The sequence below is a fragment of the Pseudorasbora parva genome, chromosome 24 (genome assembly GCF_024679245.1).
Source record: "Pseudorasbora parva isolate DD20220531a chromosome 24, ASM2467924v1, whole genome shotgun sequence".
Classification (NCBI taxonomy): Eukaryota; Metazoa; Chordata; class Actinopteri; order Cypriniformes; family Gobionidae; genus Pseudorasbora; species Pseudorasbora parva.
The window spans coordinates 8,570,493-8,583,824 of NC_090195.1; the positions used below are offsets into that span (position 1 = coordinate 8,570,493).

General features: G+C 38.2%; 1 protein-coding gene across 1 annotated transcript in view; it reads right to left on the minus strand.

Moving 5' to 3' along the window:
* The window catches only part of dpyda.1 (dihydropyrimidine dehydrogenase a, tandem duplicate 1), a 266,445-nt gene that overhangs the window by 191,436 nt on the left and 61,677 nt on the right, over positions 1-13,332 (minus strand). The window contains exons 5-6 of the mRNA XM_067435665.1: positions 8,303-8,464; positions 3-86 (exon numbers count right to left, since the gene is read on the minus strand). Coding sequence (XP_067291766.1) covers positions 3-86; positions 8,303-8,464 — 246 coding nt within the window. The remainder of the gene's footprint in view (positions 1-2; positions 87-8,302; positions 8,465-13,332) is intronic.

The window sequence follows — 13,332 nt, forward strand, 5'->3', positions numbered from 1 at the left end:
ATTTTAGAGCGATAGCTCTCGGGAATCTGATCAGGAGGTGGGAGATTTGGATTCCGTATCTGAGGAACACCCATTTCTTTGAACACCTGCAAACACAGCAGAAGAAAGGCAATGTATGATCGGAACTGTACCCTCATTGGGGAATTGGTCTGTCCTTCAGATGAGACATTAAACCGAGGTCATCGTGACTCTTTGAGGTCTTTAAAAATTGCATGGCACTTCTCGTAAAAATGGTGGCGGTGAAAACTACAAACATGGCGGATGTGCGAGTCCAGCGGTTAAGTAGAGATGTTTAGATAAAGGGGTTTGAGTGACCAACTATCACTATTTAACCTGATGAAAATATATTTATTCAGTGTTACCCACATTATATTTCAGCTGTGCAGCATTGTGAACTTTTGTAATGACACGTTTGGCCATTAACTTTTAAATGCATCATTATATTTAAACTGCAAACACACGAGAAGAGTCTCTGCATTAAAGACACACACATGGCAGATCAACGTGCGGCTACATTTTTCTCCAAAATGGTAGGAGATTAAACTGAATGTGGTGGATATGAACTGGGACGATGATTGACAGGGCAGTTTAAACGGTGACGGGATGCACATAACGAAGCGACAGAGTCCGTTAAAGATGACGAATTATTGTGTCCCAAAGCTTGCGTACTCTTTTGCTACATACTCAAAAGTATGTACTTTTTCTTCACAAAAAGTACATACTTTAAGGACGTAGTATAAGTAGGCGAACGCAGTGTTGAGACGCAGTGTTTGAGGAGAGACCCATTATATCAGGGGTGGGGTACGTTGATCCAGAAGGGCCACTCTCTTGCAGAGATTAGCTCCAACCCTAATCAAACTCACCTGAAGCTAATCAAGGTCTTCAGGATTACTGATGTTACAGGCAGGTGAGTGTTTTTTTCAGGGTTGGAGCTAAAGTCTGCAAGAGAGTGGCCCTTCTGAATCAACGTTCCCCACCCCTGCCTTATATGGTAGAGCTTTGGGTGTACAGTAGTACTTAGTAAAGTGCTTTAGAGGGTATGCGAGTGACGTCACCATTAGCTGATGCGACTGCGGTTACACTCTTGAGTGGCAAAAAGACATTGGTTTTCAGCATGAATGCAACAGAAAACACGCAAAACACAGCTAAAATGGGAAAGAGCTTTGAGATTGACTGTATAAATAGATAACAAGAAATTCTGAGGGTAAAATCATATATATTATATTGATAACTTGTCAATTAAATATTTATTTATGATAGTAGAGCCATCGTATAGTCTGCATAATTGGGCATTTTAAATAAACAGTGACAAAACTAACTATACAAAGTATACAAACTATACAAAGTTTTAGGGCTGTGTCATATGATGATATTTATAACATTAATATAAGAAATCACCCAGATTTAGACCGACCTATATTGTATTTAAAGCATTCGAAAGGCAAATTTGTGTAATGAATTTCCCACAGCGTCGAAATCAGGCTCATAAAAATGTCAGGAAAACACTTGGCTGCATGTCAATATCCATGGATCTGGATCTTTGGTAAGTTGTAAGGAATACCATATTGAGTCCAATCTTTAGTTTAAAATGACAATTGTTCGTTTTTTTACTTGCGTTTTCAATGTTTCCCCAATTAACTCCAACAGTCATGGAGCAGCTCTTTAGCCACCAAGTCCGGCTGAGGGGGGATGTTCCGGCGGGAAAATGCTGAACACAAAGGAAGATATTTTGAAGAATATGAGAAGCCAAACAGTTGATGGACCCCAGAGTATAGGGGGATAGTCAGTGGGATCCTATCACCAGTTTGGTTACCAACATTTTTCAAAAAGTCTTCTTTTGCACTGCAAAAAAAGCTTTTCTTACTTCTTACTGTTAGATTTTGCGCCATCTACTACTTGAAAATAGGAAACAAGGCGCATTTTCCCCTGCCACGCCTTTAGCCCCGTTGTACCCAACTCTGATGTAACTGGTCATGCATGGTCTTCCTGAATCTCACTGAACAAGTCTTGCTGGTTAACAAAGGCTAGTGGGGATACCAGATTACCAGGACCTCAGATAGCATGCTGGTGACCAGTTTTGCTGGGACAAACACTACTTTTTACATTCAGAGGCAATAGTGATATTGTCTCTATAGCGAAACTGTGTCTGCAACACCACAGGCTTTAGGAGTTTGCCTGGTCCTACACAAAAAAACAATCCAAAGTCCGACATGCTCTTAAAAAAAAATGCTATATACAAAATTAAAGTTGACGACTTAATTTGCATGAGGAGAAAGAAAAAAATCACATACATGAATACATAAATCACACAGCAATTTGATTCATCACTGCGTCAAGACAAAAGCATCACAAAGAGCTAATTCAGCTCCTTAGAACAAGAACCAAATGAGAAGACAAAGAAAAAGGAATTACAGAAAATCATTCATTCTAAAAGCATCCTTAACGCATCAACAGACATGAAGACATCAACATAAAGATAGTTAGCAGATACATAAAAAACACAGCAAGTTATCCAAACAGGCATTAATGAGGAGCCTGTGGCGGTATATCCATTACAAGTAGTAAAATGGGAGGGCTGATGCTTTGTCTTCCTAATAAGATTAGCCAGATCCATATGTAAAAGCCTGTATTGTTAATACAATACTATGCCTGAACAGGCAACACTATAGGTGATATTAATATAGTTATTCATGAGTTTCATGGACTGTGAAGCACAAATTGCTACATGACAATGCATTAATAATAATTCCTGAGAGCAGTTTAGAGTCTCATATTATTGTGGTTTCAATGAAACAAACAATGCTGCAATTCAAAGAACAATCTCATCTCTTGACAGATTAGTATGGCTTCATTTTCGGACAACATCTGAAAAGTCACATGGCAGCAGAGCAGAACTCATGAAGGTGGCACCATGTCTATACCAGACGCGAGCAATGCCATGCGACGTGAAAAAAGACAATATAACCCATTATAATCAGTGATGTCTACAATGGATGCGGCACGCCACAACAAATCCTCGACAGTAAACTGATGCCTTGTTCTATTTGTGACGCACTGACATAAATGACAAATGCTTTGTAACGGCCGCTTTACCTCGTCCAGTGTAGACAGCTTCTAGCTGTTAGTGGTGGAATGCATCAACAGTCACTCGAAAAGAATCGGGCTAGGACTCGGCAGAAACCATATTCATGGATGCGGTTATTAACGTTACTGTAGTATGAAGCAGAGCAGGACCGAGTGTTGATGAGCTGAGCAAGGCCACTGGAGCGATTGTTGACGAACACGAGGCTCATGACTAGCGGGACTTTTATTATAAATACAATTTGATTAATTGATTATGACGGTCAGCGGGACTTTTATTATAAATAAAATTTGATTGATTGATTATCGCCGGTGCCATTTCCGCTTTTCCGGTCATGAGTATGAGGTAACTCAGCTCTGTTTATCATATCAGATACATTTAAGTGTGTTTAAAATTATGTTATGACGATACTCTGTGCGTTTGCTCAGCGGCTGCTGTGACGTTCACACTGCTAAGAGTAACGCCTGTTTCACACCGCAAGCGTGAGCAGCGCGTGAGCAGCACTTCAGCGTAACTACACCGTGACTGCAGCTGCAGAAGCGTGAGTGTATTCACACTGGAAGCGTTGGTGCAGCGTCACAGCAGCGGCTCCCACAATGATAGAGCCTATTCCTGAGTATTAAATACTAAACTAAAATAAATTATTATATTTTCTGGGTAGTTTACTTTACTTTTTATAATACTTTCACCCAAACTGAATAATTAAAACAAGTTTAAATGGGTAAATCTTCTACAGATGATTGTTATTCTTCGTTTTCTTTAATGACATACTCCAGTTATTGTTAAAACACCACATGTGCTTCTTGTGTGCATTTTGAGCGCTTTTGTGATATTTACTTTGTCCATCAAAAGTGTACTTTCGCTTTACACCGTGACTGCAGCTGCAGACCGATCCTACCTGTCTGAATATTAAATACTAAACTAAACGAAAGTTTGTTATATTTTCTGGCTAGTTTACTTTATTTTTTATAATCATAACCATACTTTCACCCAAACTGAATAATCAAAACAACTTTAAATTGCAAAAATCTTCCACAGATATTTTTTAGTCTTCGTTTTCTTCTCTGATATACTCCAGTTATTGTTCAAATACACTACACGTGCTTCCTGTGTGCATTTTAGGCACTTTTTGTGTGAAATCACATTTATTTTGTCCTTTCAAAGTGTGCTTTTACTTTAATAGTAAAAGGAGCGTCAGCAGCGCAGCAAAAATAGGCTTGCAGCCGAAACCCCCGCTTCACTGCTGCTCACGCGACGCTCCTGCTTGACGCTCACGTGCTGCTCCTGCTCCCGGTGTGAATGCACTCATTGATTAACATGGGCGCCGAAAAAAATACGTGCTGCTCACGCGCCGCTCACGCTTGCGGTGTGAAACGGCCGTAAAGCATTTCTGCAAAATAAAACCAGAAACCGAGGGTAACACAGACATGACGCAATTGACAGGCGACTCCCTCAGACGTCCCGGCTCCTTGGTTAAAATTTTCCATTTTCTCACAATTTACAAATAGTTGGAAACATTTGGGATATTGTAAGAACTCAACGGAACAAAATATATAACACTGCCCTGGTCATTTTTGGATATTTTACTCCAAAAATACTAGATAGTGCACCTTTAACTAACTTTAAGTGAGTGCGATGGTAAACTAAAGGTAAAAATAGGAGAAATGAACATTCACAATGAAATATTCAACATTGACCGATATCAATAAATTTAACAAAAAATTCTGTAGAACCTTTTTTTAGACTCCTGTTTCCCATGTACATACAATATACTTATTATAGTAATGGCAATAACTGGGTAACTAAAACTACCCCTAAACCTGACCTTAAATGGATAGTTTAATGAAATCCTGTCATCATTTACACACCTTCATGTTGTTCCAAACCTGTATGAGTTTCTTTCCACTGTTGAGCACAATAGAATAAAATTTGAAGAATGTTGGAGAACAGTTGATGGACCCTATTGGCTTCCATATTATTGTTTTCCTATGGAAGTCAATGGATCCATCAACTGTTTGGTTAACAGCATTCTTCAAAATATCTTCTTTTGTGTTCAACAGAAGAAAGAAACTGATTCAGGTTTCGAACAACTTGAGGGTGAAAAAATGATGACAAAATTTTATTTTTGGGTGAACTCTCTCATGTAGTTACCTTATGTTACCCAGTAGTTTCTTAGGCAAGTACACATAAGTACAAGTACAGTAAAATAAAGAGCAACCAACATTTGTAATATCACCAATGGCAAATATGGTACTGATATACACGTTTTTTTGTGCATTCCTAGAATTCATTTTCTTTGATACGCAAGATACTTAATATTAATGTAATTAAAATATTACTAGCTACTATTGTTGTATAAATTAAATCACTTCTTAATCAAACCTGGGGGCAAATAGATACTCAAATTGGCACTGTTGGTGTATAAGTGGGAGTTAGTCAAAGTCCTCTAAAGATGCTAATGTGCTCTGCCACCTTTGGACACCAACACTGCGTTTGCCTTGTAATTGAAAAGAGACACCAAGTTATCTGTGATTGCAGGCCGACTGCAAGAGCAGCCACTGAATGACGGTGGGCTGTGATAGCCCTTTTTTCTGGGGTTATCTAATTATCGGCTCGATAACCAGACTGACCTCTCACATTTAAGGAGAGAGGAGCTGCCACCTAGACAGAGATGTCTAATAAGTCACAGCAGAGGTGGGTGGCACAAGAGAGAGAGGCTGCTTTTGTAATTGCTCTTCTTATCCTTCATGAAGTAATGAAACTTAACATGCCAAAGCGCTTCCTTTTTTTAGCCTGTGGTGATTTTGTGGAACAGGTGGGATCGGGTTACAAAGGTGGGTGGAAATGAACTGTCGTGCTTAACGTTTCCCCCTCCTAGCAGTCAGTTAAGAAACAAGCCCGCCGGAAACCTGTTAGAATTGCAAACAAATTGCTTAAGGTAAAGAAAAACAAACCCTCCGGCAACACTGAAATGCAGCCAGCTAAACTTATTCATGTAAGCAGGCATGTTTTTAAATCGCATTTGTAGTGTGTGCTTGCCTATATACATTCTGAAGAAACCCTGAAGCTTTAAAGAGGCACAAAGGGTATAGAAAAGCCGGAACATTTATGCAGCTTTTGTATCTAAATAATGAAGCAACCTTCAACCAAGATTCACATTAAATGGGGTTGCTTTATTTTGAACATGTTTACACAACTGGGAGGAAAAAAACACTGTTTAGAAATCAGGCCAATGCCTGGTCACGCCGACCGTTCAGACCATGCGCTCAGATCATTAAAAAGGGTCCCTAAGTGTCTGACAGGCGAGAATTGGAAAAGCCTACTGATACCAGTTTCCTTCCCAAAGATTCCCATTGGCTGCTCCTTCTGTACCTGTAACGTCTTAACACGTATTTTATGATTGTAAAAGCTCTGTACCCAATAAAACAGATTATACATGTATACATATACAAATTTGTTTGTAAATGTATCATATATATATTTCATGTATGTGTGTGTGTGTGTGTGTGTGTGTGTGTGTGTGTGTGTGTGTGTGTGTGTGTGTGTGTGTGTGTGTGTGTGTGTGTGTGTGTGTGTGTGTGTGTGTGTGTGTGTGTGTGTGTGTGTGTGTGTGTGTGTGTGGCCTGGTAATCCCAACGTTATGGGGACAAAATGTCCCCACAAAGATGGCAATATCGGAAATCCTTGTCCTTGTGGGGACATTTTTAGTTCCCCATGAGGAAAACATCTTATAAATCACACAGAAGGAGTTTTTTGAGAAAGTAAAAATGCAGAATGTTTCCTGTGATGGGTAGGTTTAGGGGCAGGGGCAGTGTAGGGGGATAGGATGTACAGTTTGTACAGTATGAAATCTATTACGCCTATGGAAAGTCACCATAAAACATGGAAACACGAAATGTGTGTGTGTTTATATATATATATATATATATATATATATATATATATATATATATATATATATATATATATATATAAAATAGTTCAATAACTGAATATATTGTGTGTTCTTATTATAACGCTATGAACTAAAAGTGTGTATTTTAAAAGGTGTTTATTGTCCTTGCTTTTTCTATAATGTCTGTTTTATGAAGGCTGGAACACTGCATTGACCCACAACCTTTTCCAGATACAGTAAACTCCCACTTTGCCACACACACAATTGTGAGTCAAGTCGAGCAAATCAAACCCACACTCTTTAATTTCTATTTAATTAGCCGTTACCACAGTGCTTCGTACCGAAACATAAACATATAAATGAATTAATGAATAACACACCTGACGTTTCATTGTGCAGAGGAACAAATAACATGTATGTGACCAAACAAATTCTATGTATTTAAGTTTACACTAACATTAACCTTGCCCAGCAGGATCATGGATCCGTTTACTGCAAACTAGTTTGCTGGCACCTTGCCATCCTCGGTTCATTTTACTCGTTTCCTCTGAACATAAAGTACGAATCATCATCTTGTGTTTTAGACATAAAATATCCGCAGCTTTCTTTAGTTTAAGCTCATCTTGATTGACATTAGACAAGTTATTCTTTTTTTCCCTGGCGCCAGCTCACCAATGGTATACCTGACGTTTGTCGTGGCAGAAGGCCGGGCCGCTGAGACGAATTGCGTCTGTGACAGTGGAGAGTGTCACACATCACGAGTTCATACCGCTGTCTGCCGACTAGAGCTGAGACACTTCATTAACACGGACACGCCACACAAGCTCTTCATGACAGCATATGGGACCCCGAAGAAACAAGAATATACACTTTTCTTACAGGTTAACTCCACTAAACCACAGGGAATCGTTCTTATGCAGCAATTTTTAGATATACAAACCCTTAAGCAATCGGAGATACTAATTTTTTTGCAAATTTCCCTTCATATGCAATCTAATCCATCTGGCCTACAGCACACATGGCTTCTCACTCAGGTGAGCAGCTAAAAAATGATAATACAAATTTAGTTTGAGTAAAACCTAATATGGAAATAAAAGAATGAAAAGGAAATATTTTCTTCCTAGGAACCTCAAATACGCTGTGACCCAGCGGTTAGTGGTTGAGTTACAATGCTCATGTGGACAATGCAGGTTTGTATTTAACATGCAACATGGACTGATTCCCAATTATTTCTTTACTTTGTATTTCATTTGTCCAATAAGGCAAAACATAAATGAATAAATAATAATAATAATTATATTAATAATAATGAAAACAAGTCTTACCTCAGTGGCAAACTGCTGCAGTCCCCCAATGTTGATGGGTCCTTCCTCAGACGCATACAAGTTGCACCCCCCGACACACAAGTCTGAGGTGGGACACACCATTCCACACGTCAAACCTAACGGGTTGTCTGACAAAATGGCCCGTGCTGCCCCATAATAATTCTGTGAACATCAACATAAAAAATTATTTTACAAAACTTTTTTTTTTTTTCATGGATGGATGGATGAAAAAACATCACCTGAGTTTTTAAAAGCCTCAGGAATCTTTTGCAGGTGTTTAGAGTTAATTAGTTGATTCAGATGATTAGGTTAATAGCTAGTTTAGAGAATCTTTTCATGATATGTTAATTTTTAGAGATAGGAATTTTGGGTTTTCATGAGCTGTATGCCAAAATCATCAGTATTAAAACAATAAAAGACATGAAATATTTCAGTTGTAGTGCAATGAATCTAAAATATATGAAAGTTAAATTTGTATCATTACATTATGGAAAATAATAAACTTTATCACAATATGCTAATTTTTTTTATAAGGACCTGTATATATATATACACACACACTGTATATTATATATATATATATATATATATATATATATATATATATATATATATATATATATATATATATATATATATATATATATATATATATATATATATATATATATATATATATATATATATACACACATATATTATACATACACACACACTGATCAGGCAAAACAATATGACAGGTCAAGTGAATAACACAGATTAACTCTTCATCACTGCACCTGTTAGTGGGTGGGATATATTAGGCAGCAAGTGAACATTTTGTCCTCAAAGTTGATGTGTTAGAAGCAGGAAAAATGGGCAACGGTAATGATTTGAGCGAGTTTGTCAAGGGCCAAATTGTGATGGCTAGACAACTGAGTCAGAGCATCTCAAAAACTTCAGCTCTTGTGGGGTAATCACGGTCTGCAGTGGTCAGTATCTATCAAAAGTGGTCCAAGGAAGGAACAGTGGTTAAATGGCGACAGGGTCACGGGCGGCCTAGGCTCATTGATGCATGCGGGGAGTTAAGGCTGGTCTGTGTGGTCCAATGAAACAGAGTTTATTTTTTCTTATGGGGCTGCACACACCATCCAGGGTGCACATGCACGTGGATTATTAACACTGCATGGTTTGCACTGTATAAGTTTGGTTAACACAGCAAATTCGGTGCTAAACCCGGCTCCATTACCCCATATATTTTATATATATATATATATATATATATATATATATATATATATATATATATATATATATATATATATATATATATATATATATATATATACAGTCCCTGACAAAAGTCTTGTCGCTTATCTATTTTCTAGAAATACCTGATATTAACCTGACTTTTAATTAATTCATTGGTGTTAGAAATAGCTCATATGAAAAGCTAAAACCCTCCCAAATGATGTTTAATGCACTGAAATAAATAATTCTCATAGAAAAAATATTTATCATTTAATCAAGACAGAAAGGTCAAATTTTGGCAAGACAAAAGTTTTGTCGCCTATACAGAAATTGAACAAATTTACTGCAAATACAAAAATATGTCAGCAAATTAAGTTGTGTTGCTGTGAGATCCAAATTTAATATCTTGTATGACTTCCATGAGCTTGAAGGACTGCATCCATGCGGTTTGGCAAGGATTCATACAATTTATTGATGAAGTCATCAGGAATAGCTAAGAAAGCAGTCTTGCATGCCTCCAAGAGTGCATCGATATTCTTTGGTTTCGTCTTCCATGCGTCCTCTTTCATCCTACCCCACATATGCTCAATGATGTTCATGTCTGGTGACTGGGCTGGCCAATCCTGGAGCATCTTGATCTTCTTCGCCTTGAGGAACTTTGATGTGGAGATGGAAGTATGCAATAGAGCACCGTCCTGCTGCAGAATTTGGCCTCTTCTATGGTTGGGCATATAAGAGGTAGCTAAGATTTCTTGGTATTTTAGACTATTGATGTTGCCTTCCACCCTGCAGATCTCTCGCACACCCCCATACTGGATGTAACCCCAGACCATGATTTTTCTGCCACCAAACTTCACTGTTTTCTGGGTGAATCTCGGATCCATTCTGGCTCCAGTAGGTCTCCTGCAATATTTGCGCCGACTGTGGTGTAATTCAACAGAAGATTCATCTGAAAAATCAACCTTCTGCCACTTTTCCAGCGTCCATCCTTTTAGCAGGCTATGGGCCTTGGCAAATGCCACACGGTTTTTCAATTGTCTTTTGTTTAGTGCTGGCTTCTGGGCACTGATTCGACCATGGAGGCCATTTCGAGACAGAATCCGACAAAGTGTTCTGGTTGACACAGGGACTTCAGGTGACCAGGTCTCGTGGAGCTCTGCTGTAGTGGAAAATGGGCTGGCCTTGGATTTTCGAGCCAACAAACGGTCCTATTGTGCAGTTGTCTTGTGGGGTCTGCCTGACCTGGGCTTGTCAAAACCGTCTCCAGTCTCTTCAAATCTTTTTTTAATCCTCTGTACTTGACGCTGAGACACATTGAAGGTGTCTGCCACATCAGCAGTGGATCTGGTCTTCAGCCTCTTGATAATCAAAACTTTAGTCTCAGGGTGAATCTTAGGCATGTTTGCAGAGGTCTAGTTGCAGTTGATGTGAAGGTCTAGTGTACTGGGGTTCTTTTTATACACACCTGAGACCTAATTGATCCGTTATTAGTCACAGGTGAAGCTCATATGACAAGGTGACAACACTTATGTCTTTGCAAAAATAGACTCAATGGGCTTTACCAAGCTGTGAATATTAGAATACTTTTTGAAAGTTTAGTTTTTCACTGAAACATTATCACAAAAGCTGGTGGGATTAAATTGAGCCATTTCTTGTAAAAAAATCTTGATTCGAAATATATTTCAGCGGCACTTTAGGTCAATTTGTACACAAGCGACAAGACTTTTGTCAGGGACTGTATATATATATATATATATATGTATATATGTGTGTGTGTGTGTGTGTGTGTGTGTGTGTGTGTGTGTGTGTGTGTGTGTGTGTGTGTGTGTGTGTGTGTGTGTGTGTGTGTGTGTGTGTGTGTGTGTGTGTGTGTGTGTGTGTGTGTGTGTGTGTGTGTATATATAATGTAGTCATCTTCTCAGCCTGCACAGCACACTTAAAATGCTGAAGCAGATTTTTTCAGTTACTGATGCATTGTAGAAATGCCCTTTTTGCAGACAGCCATGATTTTTTTTTCTGATTTTTTTTTAAAACTCAATCAGTGAACAAAATAAGGTGAATAATATTTGCCTGGTCATGTGATCACAACAATATCTGCCCACCCAACCTCCTCCATCTAAAATAAAACGGCCTTTATTAGGCTACTGAAATGACTTCATGCTTTTAAACATCTTTCAAAAGTACTTTCAAAAGTGCTATTCATTTCTATTAGTGAACAGAATAGTTTTAAATTAAACATTTCCACCTTTAACACTTCTATTCATATACAACATTGAAAAAAAAAAACTTTGTGATAGTACCACAATACTCTCTTTTCATTCTCTTTCTTCATTCTCTTGTCTAACAAGCCCATTCTGACAGTAATCACCCCCTGACTGACATGTGTCTAGTTCTGAAAAAAAGCAGACAGCATCGCTCTTCTTCAGACAGCCTTGAATTAAGGCCAGAATGCCTCAATGGCACTCGCTAAATTCACAGAATGCACGGTATGATGGAAACCTTGACAGAACAACAGCAGAGAAACACAGTGTTGTTCCAGCGACACGCATTAAAGACATTTTGCATGGGCTTTATTCAAATGCTGATTGTACAAGTCAGTTTTCCTGCTTCAAATGGATGACTGATTTTCAAATACACACTTGCAATGCATCCATAAGAGCCGCTGTAGTGCAGCTTTAAAACGCTCCTACAAAAGTCAAACAAATGAGCACAAAAACTCATTATTCACTGCGAATAATTCACAGCATCCAACAGCAGATCTCTTATTAAAAGCATAACTCAAAGCTCACAACCGCAGTTCTGCACCGCCTATGGATGTCCCAATGTCTTTTACAATGGCAATGTCTGTCATCCTGATGAAGAGCTCAGGTCTGACATCTTTTGTGATGTTTTCAGTATATAGAGACCAGCTGAGGCTGCCAATTCAACATTTTTGTGTTTCCTTAATCCAAGTGAAACACAAGCCATTTTACTTCTGAAAATAATTACTGAATATAATCCATCAGGAATTGATTGGATCGTGAAAAGTGGGCGTTTTTTGTTATTATTAATCATTAAAGGGGTCATGAACTGAGAAATCTAATTTTCCTTGAGCCTTTGACATATAAGAGGTCATCATATTAGAAGAATATCCTGTGAGTGCAAAAACAGCTTTTATTGTTGCAAGGCCGGATAACAATTCTGAAATGTGCATATCTATGTAATAGACCCCATCTGCAGATGAAAATCAATGCCTACTTCACCATTGCAACTTTGGCCCTGCCCACTGCAGTGTTCGTGAGATGACGAGGAGAGAAGAGCAATACAGGACAGACTACAAATAATATTACCTTCCAAAGGGTCTTGATGCAAGGAATACATTTCACTGTGGATTCTTTGGTAATTCAGTCGCAATTTCGGTGCAGGCTTGCACACAGACTTTTACGATATGGACTTGACAGTAATGCAATAACATGTAAATAACCATGTTAATTCTAATGCCTGATCTGTGACCAGTCATTTCTGATATGTAATCATTCATGTACAGTCAGATGTTCAAATCAAACCAGTGACTAAATGGTCAACTTCAAAATGTTTCTCTTAGTAGGATGAAAATAATCTGTTATTTAAACTGTGATTAAACTATATTTAAAAACGCGATCAAAGAACGTTCCCTTTGCAATTGTTTGAGCTGTCAATCAAACAGCGAGAGATTATCAGTGACTTGCTCCAAAACTTTCGAAACAATCAATGAATCTCTTATTTACATTGTGTTTGCACTGTTAGTTATGATGAAAGCATTTGTTAGAGAAATCGAGTTA